This window comes from Ambystoma mexicanum, chromosome 3q (assembly GCF_040938575.1).
Source record: "Ambystoma mexicanum isolate Mex_15411 chromosome 3q, UKY_AmexF1_1, whole genome shotgun sequence".
In the NCBI taxonomy this organism is placed as follows: domain Eukaryota; kingdom Metazoa; phylum Chordata; class Amphibia; order Caudata; family Ambystomatidae; genus Ambystoma; species Ambystoma mexicanum.
This window is the reverse complement of record NC_090926.1, coordinates 129,073,680-129,098,143: the sequence shown is the minus strand read 5'-3', so window position 1 is coordinate 129,098,143 and position 24,464 is coordinate 129,073,680. Positions and strand designations below refer to the sequence as shown.

The window sequence follows — 24,464 nt, the reverse complement described above, 5'->3', positions numbered from 1 at the left end:
TCAGCCACCTATTCAGGATCATGAAGCCTCACACATTATTCCCTCTTTTGAAGGGCTCAATACTGAAGATACGGCATCAACATATGCGCCCTTTCCTGTTCTCACCAGAAAACTGAATCTTCTGGATAGGGGACATGAACGGACACATACGGAGGTTCAGGAATTGAGACTTTTTATTCTTGACTGCTCAGAGATATTGAGCAGACTAGAGGGTTTTGTTTTTGCAATTGAGAAGCAATTGAGAAGCTTATCCCTTCCTTGGGGCATACTGCAATGATCAACACGAAAGTTACCCATGATCAGTGTATACAAACTGACGATATGAAATAACCAGGGTACAAATCGTACGCTGACATTTTGGGTTGTGGTAATAAAGAGGTACCTCTGTCTCATACTAATGGACAAGAAGAATTAAAGAGCTTGGTTTTACTTAATGCAGATCCCTTAAAATGTATGGAGATCCGGCTAGGTTTACTGTCTTCTGAGATCACTTTAGGATTCTCAAATTTGAAGATAAGTGGCACTAATATTGAGACTTCCTGTGTCATTCCAACTCCAGACAGCCCATCTGTTTTAGTGACTGCTATTGTAGAGGGCGCCATGCAGGAACAAGGGCACGGTGGCACCGCAGAGGAGGACTCTACTTTGGACTCAGATACAGTCCCTTTCTAACACACCTCTCGTAGAGAGAGGAAAATGCATGCCAGGGCTCTCAAATGCAGAGCCGCGACACAAGGCTCCATAAATAACAATCCATCTAAAAAAAGTAAAAATTTACCCTCACTGAAAGTGTTAAATACAAACAGCAATATCAGAGACATCTGTGGATTGTCTGCGGAAGAAGGTGTCTTTGATTTTACACAGATGAAGAAAGCCAACAGGCGCTGAACCTGAAGGGTCTCCCTCCATCTGGCAAATTAAACGCAGAGGTTTCCATAGCTTGCGCTAAGGCTGTTATGGATAGGGGGAAAGAGTATGGTGAGGGCAAAAATACCCTCACTGACGCAATGAGTCATAAGGGCACACAACTAACTTCAGCCATTCAAACCTCTAAAAAAACCATAGTAAAAGTTTAGTATCCAACCACCAGGACATATCAATAGTGCCTGTGAAGTTACAACAAACAACAATCTACTGGATGTGATAATCTAGGACCCTCTTGACATCGAAAAACTTCCAGCACCAGTGTGTTTACTTAATCTTGCACCTAAAGACGTTTTGAGTGGACCTCCAATTGCCACAGCTCAAGGAGGGATAGTGATTAAGGCGACATGTGCAAGCAATAACGCTAAACTCACACCCAGCGAGGACATGAAAATATTAGTCCAGCAGGCCCTTTCGAACCTTCTTGAGCATTCTACAAAGTCCGGCTACCAACTTCCAGGCTACTCTAACAGCGCCTGTGAAGATGCTCTGGACCTAAAGACACGATCTGAGCACAAGAATCCGGTGCCATCCATAGCCCAATTGAGTATCCCACTGAGGCATGGGGGCACGAATGTTACTGTGCCGACTAGTGACACAGAGCTCAGGGGTAAGCTCATGGGAACTGACTTTGGACGCATTCAGCAGACCAATTCTGGATGAGATTATCAGCAGGCATCCACAACTGTGAAAGCTGATATGTCAACTGTGGGTAGGTTCACTGAAGCCGGAAGAAATTACTCCCAATATAAGGACTGGGAGGACGGTGTTCGACATGAAAACTCAAACGAGAGGGACTTCAATGTAGCCTTTCCATCCGAGGTGAAAAGACAAACACAATTTAATTCTGCCTCTGGTACCAGAGTTGAATGGCGGCAAGCCCATTTTGAAGAATACCCCAGTGTTATGTTAAATTTTATGTTCTCACATGGTGGTCCTCCGTCACTTAATCGGAGCAGGATTTTGTCCTTATTTGGTGAAGTTCCTAGACTTTCTCTGAACTCCTCAGGTGACATCAAACTTATCGACTATATTCACCCCACTAGGTTTGACTATGTGAGGGTGGTTTTCTATTCAAAAACCATTTTGGATCTTGTATTCTATTAAATTGAGTCCCTGCAACGCTTTGGCTTCGATTTGGAGATTTACAGTGAGGGATTCTTGAGGTCATGGGAAGGGGAGCAAGGGAGGGCCTCCAAAGTCTCATACATGGGAATGCAATCCCAGAACACAGAGAGGGACACCCATCAGAGCTCTTCCTCTGATTTTGATTTGAGATGGCTGGCCCAAACACTCAGACACCCCATATCCAAAATACAAACAATCAAAGACAACCCTTAGAATACATACCCTTTATTCCTCTAGTCATGGAATTCCAGAGGGAATCGTGCTCTTAAGCAGTCCTTGGCCTGTTGTGCTATTTTACATGACGCCACTATTGCTTGCTTGTAAGAAACCTGGGCCCTCGCCCCCTGTCTCTAGATGGCTTTTTGGTACACAAAGAACTTGCAGTTAAAAAGTCTAAAGGTAGAGCCTCAGGGGGACTCCTCATTGCTGTTAAAACCAACTCCTACGCCAAATGCCTCAGAACATTCAAGATTCATCAGGGATGCATTGCACTTCTTTTGAAACTTTGCCCCTGTGAATTCTGTGTTAATCTACTGATTATTAACGTATATTGGAGTCCTGATCTTGTCCTAAAGGAGTTTATTGCTCTAATCGACTCAGTGATTCAGGATTGCCAAGAGATGTGTGATATCTTGAATATCATTGTGGCAGGTGACTTTAATGCAGATGTGTGTTCAGGGAAATCTGCTGATAACGGCTCTTCGAGGAAAACTCTACAGGGGGACATTTGGTTTCAATTTCATTCTGGTTGGGGACTGCTCCCTGTGTCTAATATTTTGGGTGCACTACAGGACCATTCCACCTGGTCCAATGGGATTGTGTGCTCCACTATTGACTATGTTGTCGTTAGCACGCAGATCTTAAACCAATTTTCTGATTTTGTTTTGGCTCTCTCTACAGTTAGCGATCACAAAATGCTCAAACTCTATCGATACGCATATCATATCCCTCATAACGACCAGTTTTTAGCAAAACTGGAGGTTAACGCCTCCTGCAATAGACTCACCTGGCACAATGACAACATTACTAAAGTCAATCTGTTGTTTCTGGCTGACTATCATAAGCACGGTCTTGACAAGAAACTGATTATTTACTCACATGAAGCCTTTGAGAACTATGTCTATTCTGTGATTCGAAGCCCGTCTGGCATTAAGAAATCATCTACAGTAATTAAGACCCACAAGCATTCCTTTAGTTTAGAAATGCAAAATTAAAGAAAGAGAGGAATCGCAAAAAATTCATGTATTCCGGAAAATGCAAGGTAATAATACTCTTGGTGGTCAGTTGAATAATCTGAAAAACAAATGGAAATCTAGATTAAGGGCCAAGCTTTATCAGAAGGACGCTGAAAACATGCTTTTTTCACTAATGGCCTCATACTCTCGTAGATTTTGGTCTTTCATTAATAACAGAGGTGAGGGTCAATCTAGAGCTCAAACTGCATGTATCTCCTCTGATATTTGGGCAGGACATTTTGGTTCTCTCTACAGCTCTCCAAAACGGGTCTGGAATGTGCTTAAGGACATTCAAGTGTGCCCATGGAACATCCCCTTCACTTTGGCTGATATTCAACATAAAATCACTTGTTGCTCTGCCTCTCGGGCCCCTGGCCCCAACCTGCTTTCAAATATGGTATTCAAAGGTAATTCTACCGTGTGGGCAAAAATTGTGTTTTTCCTTTTTAAAGACATTGTAATTACTAGGGCCATTCCAACTAGCTGGCATTTGTCTTTTGTCGTTCCAATTTATAAAAAGGGCGACAGGTCGTCTCCTCTCAGTTATAGACCAATCGCACTTTTGGACGTAGACTCGAAAATATTTGCATCTATTGTTCTTGAACATATGCATGTGTGGATTAAGGACTTCTGTATTTTGTCTCCCTGCCAATTTGGATTTAGAAACTATGTGGGGACAGACGCCGGTGGTCTGCTAACCAATATCTTGCAACATCAGGCGTGGGCTGTGGGGAATTGGCCTATATATCTGGCCTCCATAGATCTGACGTCGGCTTTTGACATGGTCAACAGAACTATGCTATGGACCAAACTAAGTCTCCTTGGTCTCCCCCCTCTCTTGTCAATTCTTTAACACCTACATGAAGACACCAAAATTAATGTCCGACTGAGTACAGATGGCTCATTGTCGGAGGAAATAAAGGTCACCAATGGGCTTAGACAGGGCTGCATTTTTGCGCCCACTGTTTTCAATTTATATTTTTCGGATGTGGGTTCACACCTAAAAGAATCTTCCTTTGCTGCCCCCAAGGTGGAGGGGGTTAAGATCTTTTGGACTGCTTACGTGGACGACGTTACGTTATATGACCATACACACATTGGCCTGCAATGTCTACTGACCTCATTTAAAGAATACTCTAGTGTGAATTCCCTAATAATCAATCGCATTAAAACTGTCATACTTCGCCTAAGTCACAGGAGGTGTCCCAACAAATATTCTTGGTTTTTAGATCATGTCAAACTTCCAGTGAGACAGGCCATGAGATATCTGGGTTATCCTGTTTATGAAAACAAACAAAAAAAGCAAACTACCGGGAGTTTCTTGAAATGAAAATTGTACCCTTGATGTGTCAATTGCAGAAAATGTACTATAAGTATGGGAAATTCACTATGGAGCCTTGCCTGCGCCTGTACCGTAATAAAATTGTGGCTCAGTTTTGTTACGGTCTGGAATTTTCTCCATGCTAGTGCAGGAAAGAAATTGTAAGGTATGAGTCTCGGATTTTAAAACACATGATGAGGTGTCTACCGAAGTGTGTTCCTCTGACGGCTATCCGTTACGAACTGGGTCTCTTTTCTCTTAAAAGTACAATAGAGTGGCGTAGGCTTGCGCTATATAGGAAGCTCCTTGTCAGCAATGACACGACTCTATATGGTGTTATAGGCAGTGGGTTTCTTCACTGGAATGTTACTTCGAAGATCCTTGAAGACATGGAAAGGGAAGCTCTTGATTGTCTAGAAAAAGTTGGTGTCTCCCGAGAGATTTTGATTTCCAACCCAATGAAGGTAAAAATTCTTCTCCTTCATCATGATTGGAATTCCACGTTTGCGGAAGTTTTGACCAAGAAATTATACTGTCAACTTGTGTCCAATTTTTAAAAAAATAGGTGTTACCGAGACGTATTTGCTCAAAATTCCTGATAGAACATGGAGGCACACCTTCATGAGGATTACATTCAATGTACTGGGTACTGGGGAAATTTTGAATATTAGGTCTGATGCTTGTGCACCTGTTCCTATAAGCAGATACTGTAAATCCACGGTTCCATTGGAAAATCTAAAGCAGATTCTAACAGAATGCGATGATTTGAGGTCTGAACGAATTAAGTCTTTCTCGCAATTCGTTCCCAATACTGACTGTGTGGATTTGAACTTATTATGGTTAGATATGCTTCACGGGAATCAAGTAAAACTACAATTTTCAGTTTTGAGATCTTGAAAATGCATTGTGGTTTGTAACTGTCGATTCTAAGAAATTAATGTAACTTTGGAAATGTGTTAATTGTGAAGTTTTGTTAATACGCTGCACAAGTGTTTATTTTAACTTATTTTATTCTGTAACATTATTCTGTAAAGCTAATAGGAAACATATTTGTCTATGTATTCTTATCATGTTTTAACTTTTGTAAAGGTTACTGTGTAACCACAAACAAATAAATAAAAAAAAAGTAAGGGGACAGGTGATAAAGAACAGATCTTCGTAGAGAAAGAACTGTGTTGAACATACTGCCTCAAAACAACTGTGCAAGTGGTGAATGGACACAGTGTTTTTTTAAATCGTAATATATTAATAAATGTAAACTGTAAAATGGGAAGTCCATATCCCGGTGAAGTGATGTTATGTCATATAAAATCTAAGTTTGGGAAATGCACATGACATGCATGAAAAAAAGTCCTGCAGCTTTTCTAATTCAAACACACACGGTTAAGTAAGTGCATGTAGTATATGTGACATGATTTTGAATGAAGATTTTCTAAATTGTGAGTGTAGGAAAGAGCTCATTGGGTTGCTAAATGAAACCCGTTTATACATTAAGTAAGGTAGAAACAGAGTTTGAGATAACAGCACAATGGCTGACATAGTGAGCTGTGACACACTACTGAAACGTGCAGACTAGCGTTCCATGTGCACGGTATGTAGTGCGATGCCACTAAATCACTCAACACGATTAGATGAAACAACATGGAACCCCAAATTCAAACTGAAAGCTTTGTTGAAAACACACAGCAGTGTTGTATGGCTGCCAACCTTGAATGGATATAAATGCTGATTACACATTGTAGGGAGGGATGTGGACATGGTTGAGTGAGTTGGTTCAATGGGGATATAACAGAGAGGCTCTATAACATGAGCATATACGTTGCTTCTTGTAGGACACAAAAACTATGTCATACAGTGGTGATGGCAATTGAAAAGAAATTGAGCATTGTTTAACTGATAATATGAGTACAATTGGCGAGTTTCGTATCACAATGAATAGAGTACCACCAAATAGAGATGGGCAGTTTTCCGAACAAATGTATTGATGTTTTGTAGATGGGAAGACAATGACATCAGGTGACAACTTTTAAGAGGGCAGCATTTCGTACATGAATACGGGTGCCTAATTCTTAACTGAACACTTGCAAGATTTGTGAAAGAGAAATTGCAAGTATAGTTTAGAGCAAATATAAACGTTGGTGTGACAATTAAAAATCAGGTCAATAATATTGGGCTTCATCTGATTTGTCTTTTCAGGAATTAGCATCTTGAGTCAATTGAGACCAATGTTTCTTGCATACTTAGGAAAACAATTTCTATAAATTAAATACATGTTCATTCATGTGGAAACCAGCGTCCTGGTGGCGATTCATATGTACTGCTATTAAGGGAGCTGAAACATGCATGTTGACACAATTGGATGTACCATATTTGTAAATGATTATTAACTGGTTTACGAATCCTTTCTGCTATTTCTGTGCGCATAGGAATATCTTGCTTATGCGCAGCACCTCACCCTTTGGCACATCCTCGTTTCCCCCTGTGTATGTGATTGCATTGTTTTGATAATAGATGTTTTATCAGTAAAGATGTACAATAATTAAATAAGTATAAATTGGTGTACTTCATTGATATCAGTTTGTACTGAGTGTTTTTGATGGTTGGCTTCTCAGCCAAGTTACGTCTGCTTTCGTGCTATTTTCCTGTTTGAGGTTGGTCATTATGGTTATAATTGCTTTAGTGTCCCAAGGGCTATTTGGTATTCTGCAGGCTTTCTTACCTTTTCCCTTCTCTCATTGTTGATGTTAATGGCTCAGAAGGAGTTTCAGCACTGATCGGACTTGCCATAGTTTATGCTCCTGAGTGTTTGTACTCAGAGGATCATGTCTGATCTGTGTCCCTAGCTTCAATCAGCTTCTTCATCCACTTGCACCTGCAACGATTGCTTATCTGAAGGTAACATATACGTTGATCTTGCCTACATGGGATGTCATGTGGGGTAGCATTAGCTATCCTCCCCCTCACCATCTAGTAACATTATTAATTTATGCCTGGGAAGCAAGTCTGTTGAGCATGTTCTTTTCTATTTAGGTCTGATGATGCCCATATTCTTCCAAGTGCTCATTCTCCAGAGCAGGATTGGCTCATATCTTGTAGGTGGCTTGGGCCCTATTCAACTAAAGTGACATCTTCTGCTCTTCGTTATTTAGATTGTAGGTGACAATAGGTGGTTACTTGGGCAGCTTGTGCTAATATTCTCCAAGATGGATCTTTTTAACTCGGAGGAAGAGCTCTTACTGGTTATATTTCCAATTAGTAAGGATTGTGGCAAGGAGTGGGATATAATGGCAGATTAGGAGCAGGAGGTAATGGCAGACTACGAAGGGTTATCCCCATTACTCCTAGTCCAACTGACTTATCACAGTCCTTACTAACTAAAGGCAATCCGCCTTCCCAACAGAATAAATCTGAAACTTTTAAAAAAATTCTAGAATTACTACCCTGATCTGTAAAGCGATTATAAAGTCCTGCCACCCTGACTTCCTCCTGCGTGTTTCTTCAGATCAAAATAGCTGCTATCCAAGGAAGGAAAAGGAGAGTGGGAAGTACGACTCTGACGAGGCAGGTGGTCTGAAAATAATGAGGATTACCCTTCCAAATCTTCCATTACTGCCTGCCTCCCTCCTCAACATAGTTTTTACTAAATAAAGAAATAACAACCTGTAGTAAGCCTATACCATCAGACAATATGCTAAAATGAATATACAATGACACACGTATAGTACACACTCGTGGGACTGTATTAATTATTCAAGATCTGCCATCTCCAAGGATTTGGCTCGGAAGTCTGTTGACAATGAAGCACCAGTTGTCCGTTGGAATGTTGGATGGAAGTGTGAGAGGCAGCAAACATAGCTGTGTAACATACATTGCTGATGGATACTCCACGTTCTTCTGCCCAATAGGCTGCCATTGCTCTGGTCCAATGAACTTGAAGTGTATGCAGCAAAGGACAATATTTAAACATACACCGTTTTTAATTGATCAATTGAACATTGCAGAGGTAGGGTTTTTGCTTTCATGCTGCTTCAATGAGCCAATTGTCCAATTACAGATGCATCTGTATGCCTTCCTTGTGTTAGAGAACCACAATGGGAGCAAGCAACTTCATCACAACTGTTGGTGCTGAAGCCAGGCCAAAAGGTTTCACCCATAACTGGTACAAAAACTGTCTATCTGTTACGCGGAAGACCGACAGATGCCGCATTTAGATAGTTATATGCAAACATGCATCTTTCAGATTTACAGCCAACAGCCAATCAACCAAGAGAATAGAAGAAGTCACATGCTGAACAGTGTACATGCAGAATGGGCTCTATAAAGAAAACCGATTCAACTTCTTTAAGTTGAGATCTGGGCAGAATTCTCTTGCTAGCTTCTATAAAATGAAGAGAATGGAGGAAAAACCACTAAGCTATTTACCATGTGGAAACTCAGTTATTGGTCTGTCCTTTAATTGATGAATTCCTTCAAGTAGACTTCTTGCTTTCCCAAAGTTTTGCAACATGTTGAATCTGGTAGGATTACGCACAAGGTGATGGGGTATCCATCATGTCTAACTTCCTTTGCTCGGTAGACCGAGATACCCTTTCAAAGCTTCTGTGAAATGAGTGAGACAACCATTGGACATTAGCTCCTCCTGCCAAACATTTTATTCATGCTTTTATGGGAGGAGGTTTTTGGCAAGGGGGGTAAGAATCTCTTGCTTTACCTCGAAACGACATTGGGGAAAAGGAGGAGGATCTGGAATAGAATAACTCCAGAACGGAATTCTTGACGTAAAGGATGTTCTCATTCCTTGATATAAGGCATGCTTCCTGTCTTTTAATTATTTCTCTATGGAGGAATCCAGCTGTGGCCCGCCAAATAGATGAGTGCGCAGGAATGAGAGCTTGGTCCATGTTTACTTCATGGATGCCTTAGCCTTCAAGTTGCACAACCACAGATGATGCCAAGCTGCCAGAAATGAACATCCTCATGATGGAGCTCCTGGTGTGATATCATAATTTATATCTGATAGCTACTTGATATATCACTGCACAGTTTCCAAAAGTGGTGCCATGCCAGCCCATTCCTGATATGCATTATGCAGTGTCTCAAAATCCAGAAGAAGAGATTGAGCTGGGATCCAGTGTAAGCCCCAGTAAACAAAAGATGTATTGCCAAGTATGTTCTCTTCAAGATGTTGCCAATCTTTTTATCCACCGGATCGATTTATGTAGTTGTGGGAGGTGGGTTATCAAAACCTCATCAACCCTTCTATGGATGGCAACAGGAGTTTTACCATGAAGCTTCAAAATAGCATACATTTAACTACTCCTCAAAGATCCCTCGGGAGAAAACAGAAGACCTAACCAACCACCAACCTTACCCTGTGAAACTCCTAGAAACCTATGTATATGAACAAATAGTGGAACATGTAGAAAGCAATGATTTACTTGGCAATGCACAAGTAGGTTTCAGACCTATGAGAGGAACGGAAACAGCACTACTGTCTATCTGAGACGATCCAAAATCTAACGCCAACTCCTTTATCTTCTCGGCGCTAATACTAGTAGACATTTCAGAAGCTTCGACACAGTCCATTACAAAACGCTCATCAAAATAGTGCAAGAAATAGGAATTACCGACACAACCTTGCCATGGATAAACCCCTTTCTAACAGAAAGAACATAAACAACCTGGCTAAGCCCCTTAAAGGCAGCACCAGGATCACCAAGCTTTGGGGTTCCACAAGGCTCATCCCTCTCGCCACTTCTCTTCAACATCTAAATGATCCCGTGTAATGAACCAGAAGAATGAATAACAAAAATCCTAATTCGCCCTATCGCGGAGGGAATGATCCCTACCTTCCCAACCAAACTAACTAAGGGTGCTCATCGGTTGACAAAAGTCTAAATCAACATGTCCAAAGTCTATTTCGATCGGACCCTACCACTAGAACTAATAACTAAAAATGGGCGGAATGTATATCTTCTGGCACCTCCCCTTTAGCCAGGTTTCCTGGGCTTTCTTTCATGGTTTTTTCAATTGCAACCAGTTTTGGAAATTCAACCAACACAGTAGCGTATGTTTATGCAGGTTTACAAATTCTCTTTCATGAGCTTTTGCAGCTCATGGTACATATTCATACGTTGGATATCCCAGCGTTTGTGAGACCTATCAACATCCTCAATGTCCTTTTGACAGTCATTCTGCATGTAATCTCTTACACGTCTTCCTTTTAATTTGAGTCGTTCAGACTCTTCCCATTTGACTCTGTCTCTGTTGGGGTTCCCCTTACTTTCTCTGGGATTGGTCTTTGTTCTTAATTCAGAGAGTCTCTCAAAAGTCTCGTCGTAATAAATTCCAGTGTTCATAAAATGTAGTACCCTCACTCCTGAGGCCTCTCCCCTGGTTTCCCTTTTCTTTCTCTGAGATGGGTACTTGAACTTAATTCAGAAGGGTTCTCAGAGTCTCTTAATATTAAATTTCAGTGTTCATCAGTGTTACTTGGCAACTTTCTTGGTGCTTGACAATATATAGGTTTGTGCTTTCTCTATGACTCACAGTCAGTATTGCAGTTCCTTTCCTGTAATGCATATAAACCTTGTTGCCTCTCCCTCTCCTTATCCACCCTGCTACCTTCACTTGACGTTTTTGGATTCACAAGGCTTGCCGTCGGGTGGATTTGCTTCCTCTAGTCTGTATCCGCTTTCTCAGCTCCAGCGCTGAGTTGTTCTCAGAGTCTCATTATGTCTGCGTGCTCGGCATAGTTCTGCCAATGGGAGGTTTCGTTCCTCCAATTCCTTCTGGTTTTGGCGTTGTTGATCAGGCCCAGGTCCTGACAGCAGTTTCCCCACTGTTCATTATGCCGGAGTAGAGGGCTTCTGATGAATCGGTGAACCTTACAAGGTTCAAAGCGGGTGGCTCCTCTCTGGGGAGAAGGGAGAATACTCTTGATTCGTCACACACACTTCCCCTTAAGTGCCTGGCTTTCCCTTCTCTGTGAAGAGGACGATGACCATCATGATCCAATCTTAAAACTGACCTTATTGCTGTTTGTTTGCTCCCAGAGTCCAGAAGGGCTTTGGCCCAAGCACCATTGAGTTGGACGTCTTCATGACTCCGGAAAGACTGGGGTGCACAATAGCAGCTCTTGTAACTTGTCGGGACCATCCTCAAATACCCCTTCCTCCCTGCCCCACTGTTCTACTCTCACCCACCACACTTCCATAGGTTTCCGGGAAAGGATCAGGCAAGTTGATATTTCTCTCCACAGGAGAAGCAGATGGGTGAAACAGGAAAAGGGGTTTTCATTCATCCTGCCTCTTCTCTAGTGGTTTGTCTGGGTTTGGGTAAGAGATAGGATGGGGTTCTCCTAGAAGGCTCCTCCTTTATTGGGGCTTCCTGAGGATAAGTTCTAAAGAGGCTTATGGGATTTCTCAGTGGGAAATAATGGAGATGGGGAGGAGGGGTCTAAGGTCCCTCCTGGGTTCTAAAGTTTTGCCGGTGTCTTTGAAATATTTGGAGACTTCTGAATGCGATCAGAATAGCAGTTTCAAGGGAGGGTTGAGGTTTGTGTAAAATACTTTGCTGGAGGGAAGGGGGTACGGTGCTCACAAATTGCTCTAAGGCAACAGTTTTAGTCTTCTGGTAGGGTCTTTCTTCTGAGCCACTGGTTGAGAACATTCTGCACACGACTTGCTAATTCCACAGGGCTTTTGTATGGAAGTAATGGAATATTATGCCGAATTTGAGCCGGTAAAAAGTCCTACCCGTTCTGACAGTGCCCTTTTAATTTCTGAAGAGGTTGTCCCTTGGGGATTTATATTTTGATAGTTGATAGAAGACCTGCATTTCTCAGATTAATAGTGGGGCAAGATAGCAAATCTTCAAATTTTCATCCCAATTAAATTGGGCTGCTATTCTTTCAAAATGTAAAAAGCAAGCTCCCAGATCTTCTCCCTCGTGATAATCCCTGGTGATTTGGGTCTGCTGTTGATTGGTGGAGTCTCTCTTGGAGACATTGATCCACCTTAGTCTGGTGGTGCATAATTGATTGATTGATTTTGATTTTAGAATTTATAACACGCATATCCGTTCAAGGATCCAAGCAGAATCTGCATCTGGGCGCAGGTGGAAAAACAACTGGCAGAGAATCATAAAACACTAGTCACGAAAAATGTGGACAGATAATTTTACTTAAAAAGATATGTTTTCAGGTTTTTTTCTGAACACAGGAAGGGATTCAATTCTACGCATATATAGTTGAAGTGAATTCCAGGACCGGAGACCGAGGAAGGAAAGCTTCTGTCGCCCCATATGGCAGTTGTAGATTGGGGGACCGTCAGAAGACCTTAGGGCGATGCATTACAATTTTTGCAGAGAGGTAGGCCGGGGCCCGGCCATGAATACATTTAAAGACCAAACAAAGGGTCTTGAACAGGACTCTCTGTTGTACTGTGAGCCAGTGAAGACATTTGCTATACTGTGAAACAAATGATTTCCTTGCTAATGAGAAGAAGAATCCGACAGCAGAGTTTTGGCAACCTGAAACCTCTGAAATTGGAATCGTGGAATGCCCATAAGTAAAACAATTTTGAGTTTGTAAGTATTCCACCTATTGTCTGGCGGTCATTTTCGAAAATTAGCAGTTTTGGTTGATAGTATACAGATTTAACGATCTGGTTGATTTGTAGGTTACAGTTCATATTTGACTGCCAAATACAGCCAAGTTTCTTCACCGTCTGAGTATACTTTGTTGGAGCCCCAAATTGGGCAGAGTATGTGACATTTGCCATTTTCTTTTGGAGCCAAATACAAATTGAGTGATCTCCGTCTTGGACGGACTCAGCTGGAGCTTGTTCTCCAGCATCCAATTTAGTATTCTCTCGGCTCAGGATAGAACTCGGTCCATTGCCTCCATTGGTTGCTTCAGCCAGACACAGATCTGTCTACAATTGGCGTATGAACAATATTGTAAGTCAAACTTGGAGAAAATGTTCAGCAACGGGCAGATATAATATTAAACAGCAGTGGAAATGGGGGCACTCCACAGCTGACTGATAATGAATCAGAAGTATATGGGCCGACCTTACCCTGCTGAGAACAGTCCACCAAAAAAGAAGTTAGCCATTTCAAGGCATCATCAGACACCTGTGCCAGCACCGATAGCCGTCAGATAAGAATGTTAAAATCGACCGTATCAAAGGATTCCGACAAATCCAACATGACAAGCATGCTAAGATCACCTTCGTCGGCAGCCTCTAAAAGATCATCCCAGACGACAATAAACGCTGTCTCTGTGCCATGACCTGGTCCAAACCCTGACTGATGCATATCCAGGATATTGTGTTCTTCCATAAAGCTCTGGAGCTGCATAGTCCAAATCCTTTCCAAAATCCTACCAGGCAACAGAAGGCCAGCAATCGGACAGAAGCTTGACAGAGTTGTTTGGTCTAATGTGGGTTCTTTTTGAAAGTGGAGGAGATGGGACTTTTTCAATTCTGGTATCACACAACCATGGGCTAAAGAGGTGTTTACAAATGATTGGATGATCCCACCAAGAGCATGTGCATGCTACTTGGCCAAATAAACCGGGATGGCATCATAGTTAAAGTTAGTGGGCTTGAGCTTACTTATCAGACTCGTGACAGCTTCTAAATTCACTGGTGAGAATGCAAATTTAAGGAGGATTGACCCTGTCACAAATTTTCTTTTTTCAGTTGCCTGGGTGGGCTGTTGACAGATAGGTTGGAAGTCAATATTAGCCCTAATCGGCGTCATTTGTTCCAGGAAGTAGACATTAATTCATTAGCCATTTTAAGTGTCATGGGTAGATTAGAAATGGTGCAGGTAGTAGTGGTAAAGTTCCTAATTGCCATAAACAGTGCTTTGGGTTGTTTATCAGCAAGAATAATCTGCTTCTGTAGGCAGAGATGCTTTGCAAGACTCATTTCTTTTTTATATGCTTTTAAGGCTGATTTAGCCAGTACTGATCATTAGTATTTCTGGTCCCAAGCCACCTTTTTTATTTCTTTCAGTAGTTTTTTTTAAAGGTTTTTAGGAATTCGTTATACCATTGGTTATTTTTCCTCATAGGCTTGTTGATACCTTTAATGGGGGCAATGGCATTATAGTTAGTTTGTAAACGGGACATAGTTCCCATACATTTCAGCACAATTAGTGTCACATTGCACAGGAGTTAAGTTGGCTAGTCATTTTTCACTGGAGATGAGATCGAGGTCTTTTCTTCAGTGAGACAGTTGCGTGCTGGCATTCATGATTTTTTTCATAATACAGAACCAACTGATGTGGTGAAATTGACCCCAGAGTGATCAGACCAACTCACTTGAGTATTATGTTGATGGTGTAGACCTATGCCTCTAAATAGTTTAAGGTCCAGAAAGTGACCACCAATATGGGTCACTGAGTCAGACAAGAGTTGAAGGTCATGAGATTTCAGGATGTTTTTAAGATGTATACATTCCAGGAAGGCCTAGAGCATACTCATTTTAACTTCTGAGGAGGTTCTTCCAGCTTCTTCCTCTTCGTTGGAATCTCTAGAGAGTCTCAAAGAGAAAGCTCTTGGTTCTAAGTCCTCTAGGGCACCACATAGGCCGGTGTCCAGGACTCTGTCCTGACAGTGGTTTCCCCACTTGTCATTGCGCCAGAACTCAGGTGTCCATCACTGGTGTTCTCTCCCTCGCGGGTTGCAGCGGGCTCCGCGGCTCCACACTGCTCCGCCCCTCCAAGATATGACTACGTTAGAGGGCTTCCCACGCGTTTGGCTCTCTCTCTTCTTAATCGGTTGTCGCTGGTACATACAAGTCCCCAGGGGAGTTGCTAGGTCTGGAAAAGACCCGGGGCTAAGCTGATGTCGGAATTGTTGGGACTGGGGGCTAGCTAGTCTTTTGGCTGTAGCTCCTGAGATTCTATCCGGGGCTACAACCAAAAGATCAGGGGCTATAGCCCCCTTAGCCCCCCCTAGCAACGCCCCTGCAAGTCCCTGTTTTCCTTCAGGTGTTATATTTGATCAAGCATTTCCTGAAGCCAAAGGACAGGAAGTCACATTACTAGAAGCAGATTATGTTGCTTGCCTAGGGAGTTTCATGTGGGAATGAGAGTCCTTGTCCCCTAGAGGGGAGTCCCTCCCAGTGAGATCCCACTTGCTCAGACCCCTAAGGAAGGTCTTGCTAAGCAGGCTCACCTCCCTAGCCTGACAGGGGGTGGCTCCCTCCTGGGGAGAAGGGACAAAAACTCTCGATTCGTCACACGCCACTCATCAACATCCTTAAAAGACAAGAACTCCTCAGATGGCACACAAATCTACAAAATTGACAAAACTGGCAAGGATTGTGCCACAGGTTGTCAAAACTGAGCGGGTACGATAAAATGTCACCACTAACCAACCCCACAAACACAACTCGTCCCTCTGCAGTCACCTCTCAAACTCTAAACAAAAGCCAACCATACCTCTACAGCACAATAAACCGCCCACACTTCAATACACTGCAACAATGAAACAAACCACGCATAGTCCCGCACAACAGCACATGACAACTACAGGGCCGAAATTTCACACCTACGCTCAATGAATGGTTTAAACCAAACTAAAGCTGCCAACAGCACATCACAGCTCTCTTGCGCTTTTCCCCCGCTCAGTCCTACTAACTTGCCTTGCTTTCGAGATCCGTCAGAGCACCATGGGATCATTTAGGTGGTGATAGTGTGCAGTATAAATATCCTTTAACATAACATAGCAACACTGGAGAACAAGACCAAACCCTCACCAAGCTTCACACAAATAAAGGAATAGAGGAGCACTAACAGCATTAAAACTTTTCCCTGACAAAACAGATATCATGATCATGATCACGCCCAACAATCCTTTAGACCAAAATCACATTCCATGGCCTAACTAAATGGGAAACTGACCAGAAGGTTCAAATTAATTTAGGAATCTCAGAATATTAAATCGACAACAACCTCACACTGGAACCGGAAAGTCAACGCAGTTGTAAAGAAATGCGTCTTCCACCTACATACAGTCAAACATATGCTACTTTTCCTCACCTTCCCACACAGAACACTTGCTGTCATTTCTTTCGTCATGTGAAGAATAAACTACACCAACAGCATCTATCTTGGAATGCCGGATTACCTCACCAAAAAACTACAGCGAACAGCAAGACAACTCCTCGGACCCAACAAGAGAGAACACATCACACCAGCATTGATAACCCTTCACTGTCTACTAGTCAAAAAGAGGATTCACTTCAAACCCCTTTGCATAGCACACAGAGCAATAAAAAGCCAAGGAGCAGAATTTCATACAGAAATAAATCTCCATCTACAGACCAAAACAAACACGCAGATCCAGCAATGACATATGCCTTGAACCCAAGGAACTACAAACAACAGAAGAACACCTAAAATTCAGAAAAGAAATACAAATCTGGATCTTTAAGTCTCCCACCTAAGCAGGAAGCACTACTGAAGAAAAGAAAACCACAGCAAAAAATAGGAAACGCACCACAAACCATTGTAAAACCGAATCGAACCAAAACAAACTGGACTGGCCACACGAAAGCAAAGCATAATATCGACAAAACGGGAAATAAATAAGTCACCCTAATCGAAACAATGCAACGTATAAACATTCATTGACGTCCCTTAACACTAAACCGTGGAAAACCTTCAACTTTCAAACAAACTCACAGCTTATCTGTCAAATACAACACCCACATGCCCCTGCCACACCATAAACCGGAAATCACAATGCACACTCCACACTTCCTCTGTAATCTCACTCAGCCCAACACACTAAATCTCCAGCACTGTGCCACAAACACACAAAATAATCCCATACACACCCACACACCAAAACAACACCTAACCCATACCATCTAGAAGCAAATCCAACACAAAGTGATAGTTTATTCTGAACTAAAGCTACCAACAGCACAGCAAAAATCTCTCTTGCGCTATCCTTCTCTGTCCCCCTAACTAACCCCCAACCCTCCTTCCTTTTCAGATCCCCCTGTGCACCTGGAGACCATAAAAACATAAAAATGCCAGCAATGCGCGATGTAAATTTCTGTAACATAACATTATGCCAATTAGTAGGGACTGTGTTGAGTCGGCTGGACTAAGAGTAATTTGGGTTAACGGTAAGTAATCCTTTCTATGTTTTCCACGTCATTCTGTCAGTTTGAACTCCTGTGCCTGGAGTCTCGAGAGTCACTGTTTACATTGTGTTGCTTTGCTTTCTTGTAGATCTACCGCAGCCTGTGGGAAACATTGCAGGAGTGTTGGGACGCTGACGCCGAGGCACGCCTGACAGCCATGTGCACAGAACAGCGACTTTGCAAACTTATTGGATACAACATCCCGACACCCCAACATCAGAGTGATGATGAATCCCCACGGGCTCCATTGCTGCACCCTGGGCCTGTTGCAGCACATATTTAGGTGGCATTGAGGACTAGTGGCTCGTATGGATCAGACATCAGCAAGGCAGCTTTTTTGCCTCTCATCTCCGTTTGCACACATTTAGTGACATAGTTATATCACCATGGTTGGACGCTTAAGTATACAGTAGATGGTACAGGTTTTCTTTTAGTGCCTGCAAAGTGTGAACTGTTTTACATTATAATAATAAAATTGCAAACATAATTCTATGATTAAGCCTAGTGTAAACTTTCTTTCTGCAGAATAAGGCTGTTTGGCCATAAACGTCTTTGCAAATTCTACATCAACCCAATACAAGAGTAGAGAATTGCTACCTCTTTAAAACGATCATGATGTTTTATGGAGCTCTAGGGTGCCCATATGTCTACTGTGAGGGTGCCTACTCAGCATTTATCACTATATAGCGCTGATTACTCAATCAAGTAAAATATAGTTTATGCACTGTTCTGGTCAATGTTCTGCTTTGTCCTTTCCTACAACACACACAAGTCCCCCCTCTCCCGAACCTCTTACCCTGCATTGGCACTTGGGACCTTTTGTGTTTTCATCACATGAAGAACTCTGATGATGCCTTTAATATGTGTGCCAGAAACGTTTGTGATATTGAGTTGACGTGTTGTGGGCACCACAAGATTGAGGCTGAACGTGATGGAGAAATGTAAACACTGGTAGAAGGGATTGCATTTATTTTGGGGATTTTATTTCTTGTATATATATCATTGACACAGCTGAAACTTTGTTACTTTTTAGCATTTATTGGGAACCAGAAAGTTTACTGCTATAGGCTTCACAGTAAAGTTCTACGATGATGTCCTATATATCTACTTAGGATGATGGCATGCAGGTTTCCTTGGGCCCCAATATGACCCAATGAAAAACAAATTATATCATAGTGGCGATGACACTATATAGTGCAAAATATATAAAATGTTTTCAAAGTATTCATCATAGCATTAGGCTCTTGCTCTCGTGAACAGTGGTGGTGAAGGATTCTTTTTGGACAGTCAATGGGCCGAGAATAATAAGATAAAGAAAGAGGCCAAGGAGGCCTATAGCCCTCTTATCTTTGGACCTTTAACAGAAAGGACTCATTTTCTCTCTATGAGCAACGTAAGGAGATGTCCTTTGATCTCATCTGGGCAGCACAATTCCCTATAATTTTAGTGATACCTTGGTTATGGAGGCACAGCCCTCATATGAACTGGACTGCCACATGTTATATTTGTATTCCGACTTTTATACAAAGGCCTGCTACAATCCAACATCAAGAGATCTATGAGATGTTTCTGCTGCTTGTACATCTGATCCTTCTACTGTACATCCATCAGCATGAGCTGTGTGCCTCCAACCTACCATGACTTTCTTCATATATGCGAAGACATTGTATCTCTCCAGCCCTGAAATCTCTTCATTGCCTCCCAGTGGCTGCAAGGTTTAAATTCAAGACCTTTTGCATTGTCTACAAGGCTTTCTGGGGCCTGAGTCTAAAATATCTTCAACTCTCCCTTTGCAAATACCTTCCCTCTCAAGCTCTTCGCTCCTCCTCCTCCAACTCCCTCAGGGTGAGTCGTTTCTCAAAGAAACGTGCTGGGCGTAGAACTCTGTCTTCGGCTGGGGCCTCCCTCTGGAACATCCTCCCTGCCACTCTGAAACTGGAGGAGAACCATCTCTGGTTCTGGAAACACCTCAAGACCTTCTTCTTTGTTTCTGCCTCTCTCCTCCTCTCCCCTGTTGATCTGTTCTGCTTGCGCATCGTGCACCTGGTTACCCTCTGATTTCGGGCCGAGGTACTTGCCCACCCTGCCACACACTCGCACTGCCTCCTGGCAACCCTTGCACTTAGGGTCTGTATTTGTAACCCTGCAGTCCCCCTCTTTCCCTGCACTTATCAGACACCACCTGTCTGTACCTTTTACCTAGCACTTGCCACTTGTTGGCTGCACTACCATTTGTTGTTTGTCACTCATATGCTCAGCACTTTCCACATCCCCCTGCCCCCAAGCACTGTCTCCCTTCCCTCTCCCCTGCACTTGCACGTTCTCAATTTCACTGGGCCTAGTAAAATGGTTGTTTTTGTTCTCCCTTGCCTCATCGCACTCTGAAACACATGTGTATGAGCGCGATACAAATAAAATATCAATAACAAGAGCCCCAGAGAACTTCTTGCCACATCGGCCAAAGGAATTGCGCATTTGATCTGGTTCATGGCACTACACTCCCTTTTGGATGCATGTATACCCGTTCGGTCCCTGAGAAAAAGGCACTGATGAATTACCCTACCACTAATCTTCAAAACGGCTCATAAGGGAGGAGTCTAAGTCACCTGCAGGTGCTTCCCTGTTTTTTTTTTAAAGAAGGACACAGAGAAACTTCATCCCAGCCTGTGTCACAGGGGCCTTAATAGGGTTACAGTGAAGGATAGGTATCGTATGCTCTTGATCAACAGAATCCTAGAGGCTCTACAGGGCACTTCTGTTTTCACCACGTTGGAACTCCGTGTAGGATACCGTCTGCTCCGAACACGCAAGGGTGATAAGCGGAAGACGGCATTCCAAACACGAGAAGGGCCACTTCGAGTACCAGGTCATGCCATTTGGATATGTGAACGCACCTGCTGCCTTTCAGCAGTTTATTGACCGTGTGTTTACCGATTTACTTTTCCACTCGGTTATTGTATTTAGATGATATCCTTGTGTATTCCACCTCAACTGATCTCCACCAGCAACATCTTAAAGTAGTTCTGCTCAGACTACTTGAGAATATTTTTCTGGTCAAGACCGAGAAATGTTTCTTTGAAGACACATGGGTAACGAAATGGATCCTCGAAAGACTACTGCTAATCTTTAATGGCCACCTCCGACTTTGGTCAAGGAGAGGTTCTTGGGACTTGCCAACTTTTATTGAAAATTCATCTGTAAATTCTCACAGCAGGTCTTCCCGATAACCCGACTCCTTAAGAAGGGTACCCGATTCCACTGGGATCACGACGCTGATACTGATTTTTGGCAAATGGAAGAAGGCTTTCTGCTCTTCTGCCAATTTGGCCCAACCCGACCAATGGAAGCCTTTTATCCTTGTTGCTGACGCCTATTTTGGTGCTATAGGAGCCGTCCTCAAGCAGACCGGATCTGATGGACAAGAACGTATTACTCTCGTACTCCCAGGGCCAGTGAAATAAACTTCTCTGTGATAGAGGTGTTGTTTGCCATTAAACACACTTGTGCTGAATGGAGACATCTTCTCCTAGGAGCCATGCATCAGTTTGAGGTCCAAACGGACCATAATAACTTGAGGGTTTTACAACAGCTTGACGGACGACAGGCCTGGTGAGCCTAGTATTTTTCCCAGTATGATTTTTTTTAACATACCTCCATGGCAGACATAACATTGTGGCTGATGCCCTTTCCTTTCCCGATGTACTTACGCCACTGAACGGGTTCCTGAGACAGCTGAGAGGATACTCGCAGAGAAACAATTTGTATTCCCTGTAACCACTGTGAGGGATTAGCAATGCGAGGCAGACAACCTTTTGATGATTGTTCAAAATGTTCCATTTTATTAAAAAATTGATGATATAAAATGCCTCACTATCCCTACTCTGCTAAGGATTTCCCTGCCTAACAAAACTAAGGTAAACACTCTAACACAGGATGTCTGGCCCTCACACTAAACATCAAATACGCAAAAGAAAAATATATGACAATTCAGATAACATAAGCAATTGTAAACACAGTTTCTTGATAACCTTCTATTAACCCGGACAAACTCCCTTCCTCAGGATTAAAGATATATATTTAGCTTCAATGTTTATCAAAAGAATAAGGAAATCCACATAGGTAGCAAAGTCTCAATTCAGTTCTTGCTGTTTCAGTATTAAAATAAAGTTTTGTTAACCAAAGTTCCAACAACAACAAAGTTCTTCTTGTTGAAATAAAGGGCCTCAATCTGTGTCCGGCGGTAACCCTGCCGGTGCTACCGGCGGATTGCCGCCAGACTCGGCATAATTTACTGGCGCCTGACCTCCTGGTGCCACCGGGGGATTACAACCCCAGCAGCCCGGAAAGTCAGGCGCCAGTAAAATGTTGTTCCCCAGTCCTATGGAGTCCAATAGGACTCTATGGGAATGGGGACCACGGAAGCACCGGCACCGTTGTTAACGGTGCCGCTGCTTCCATGATGGCCTGCCTACCATGGCCACAGTGCCTGCCAAGGTCAGACCTGTTGGGCACAGCGGCTCCGGCAGGCAGACCTGCATTATGCCGGTCCTGAAACAACAGTGCCAGTAAGCTTACCGGCACTGTTGTTTCCAGACCGACATACTTATATTGAGGCCCAAAGACTTTCTACTTCCTCAGAATAGCATCAACGTTATTTCCAGCCACAATGCTTTTCCACCACTTTCAGTTCTCCAAGAAGACTTGACACAGTTCAATGAAATACAACGGTCTTAGGTCAAATTACCTTTTTTTCCGACTGAAGAAATAATCGATTTAGGAACACTGCTCCGTGACAGCACAGAGCAGTCTTTCTAAATCAAACTGTCACGCCCCTGTCGCACACAAGTGCGCGCACAGGCTGACGAGCCGGGTAAGTGTCTGACTGTGTGTGTGTGTCACTGTGTGCTTGCGAAACGTGTGTCTATGCAGGGCGGTGAGTAGCAAAGGAGGGCTTGGGGGGTGAAAAAAGCTGAATAAAAAAATTAAAAAAACACAGGCATGGCCTTTTCCCGCTTTCTGAGGGCCGCACAAAATCGACCAAGAACAAATCGGTCTTTTTTGTGTGCGACCTTCAGAAAGCTGGAAAATGACATAGAACCAATACAACTTCTATAAATGTTAGTGAAATACCAGTCTTGGTTAACAGTAATTATGCTTTTTTTCAAGGTTAGAATTCACAATATGTATATTTGTCAGGATGACTTCACAGTACTGCTGCTTCAACTTCACTTCTGCTACAGGTAACCATGAGGGCATTCTCCTTTGCCTCATAGCATTCCACTTCACTTGTACCACTGACCTCTTGCATCCACTGATAATCAGATATACCACCACAGCTTCAGTATTTTGTGCTACTACCACAGCTTCAGTATTTTGTGACTTAAGACAGGTATTGACAAGATTCACTTTAAGGTACATCCACATCTTCAAATGGGCAAGGCACTCTTCTGAATATCTCTCTTCAAAATGGGGCAGCCTCTTTGCCTCTCTTGTCTGTCTGACACAATAACAACCCAAGTTTGCCTTTATGACACACTTCTCTCTTCCTCTCACAGTTTTTTGCAATATAGGTTGTGTCAACTTCAAATAATCTTTATAAGCAGCAAGTTTCCCATCCCCAACTTTGCCTTCAAATCTCTGCCAACTGTTAGCCAAAGTTATTACCCTGATGCCTTGGTGCCACTCTCTTGGCTTCAGGTAATGCTTGCACACTTGTATCTTAGGCAAGGTACTTCGATTGGGCTCACAGTACTGGTAAGATTGATTTCTGGCTCAGAGAAAGTCTGCTTTCAGTTGTAATAGGGGAATGCTCTTGTCTCGGGCAATGCTTGCTCACTGAAGATGCAATGTTTAACCACGTAACATTCTTTTCTGAGGAATGATTGTTTGCGTGAATAAAGAGGTAGAGTTCAGTCTTCCTTTGAAAAGCAAAATTAGGCACACATGACCGCATCTTAAAGGCATGGTCTAGTAAACATTTTTATTGTCCCAACGGGTCGGCCATGTTTTTTTAAGCCAAAGTGGCTCGATTTTAGAAAACTTTCCTATGGACCTTACCCGAGTTTTCGTCCATTAAACGCACGCGAAAACAAGCACCAGGGAGACGCCATTTTCTGATAATCCTATCTTTTCCCCCATCGCCCTGGCTGACCTGCTTTTGCGGCACTAAATCAATTCCCCGCCCCTGAGCATGACATTATCAAAACATTCATATTCCCCGCCTCTCCCCGTGACGTTACTGTGCTGCGTAGGCAAACGCGCCCAGTCGTCTTCTGCGCGACTCCACACAGAACCCGGAAACCAACACAGATCAACTCACAACACAGCGCGCCACAATTCGGAATATGAAACTGTACTTTAAAATGAAACAGCAACACGGTACATTTGGTAAAGTACATTTATTTGACATTAAATGTTTAGAGAATATTCAGCAATTGACATATGAACTCCGGAAGCCATTTATTTTCTTTTATCTGTATCCGCAATAACTGTTCCGTTTCATCTTGAGTCACGCGCTGTTCCTTTATGGTACACAGGGTGTTCATTTTCGTAAAAAGAATCACTTTGGAAGCACGGTGAACCACAAGGCTGTTCCATCAACTAAGCACTAGTCCATCCTAAAGGTTGATATGTTGCTTCTAGCCACTAATACAGCGTAAGGGCATGTGGGCCCTTGGCGATCGT

General features: G+C 42.8%; 1 protein-coding gene across 1 annotated transcript in view; it reads left to right on the top strand.

The window, feature by feature from the left end:
* The window catches only part of AMHR2 (anti-Mullerian hormone receptor type 2), a 1,032,826-nt gene extending 1,014,554 nt beyond the window's left edge, over positions 1 to 18,272 (top strand). Inside the window, exon 10 of the mRNA XM_069653310.1 lies at positions 17,869 to 18,272. Coding sequence (XP_069509411.1) covers positions 17,869 to 18,063 — 195 coding nt within the window. The 3' untranslated portion in view covers positions 18,064 to 18,272. The remainder of the gene's footprint in view (positions 1 to 17,868) is intronic.
* The last annotated feature ends 6,192 nt before the right edge of the window (positions 18,273 to 24,464 follow it).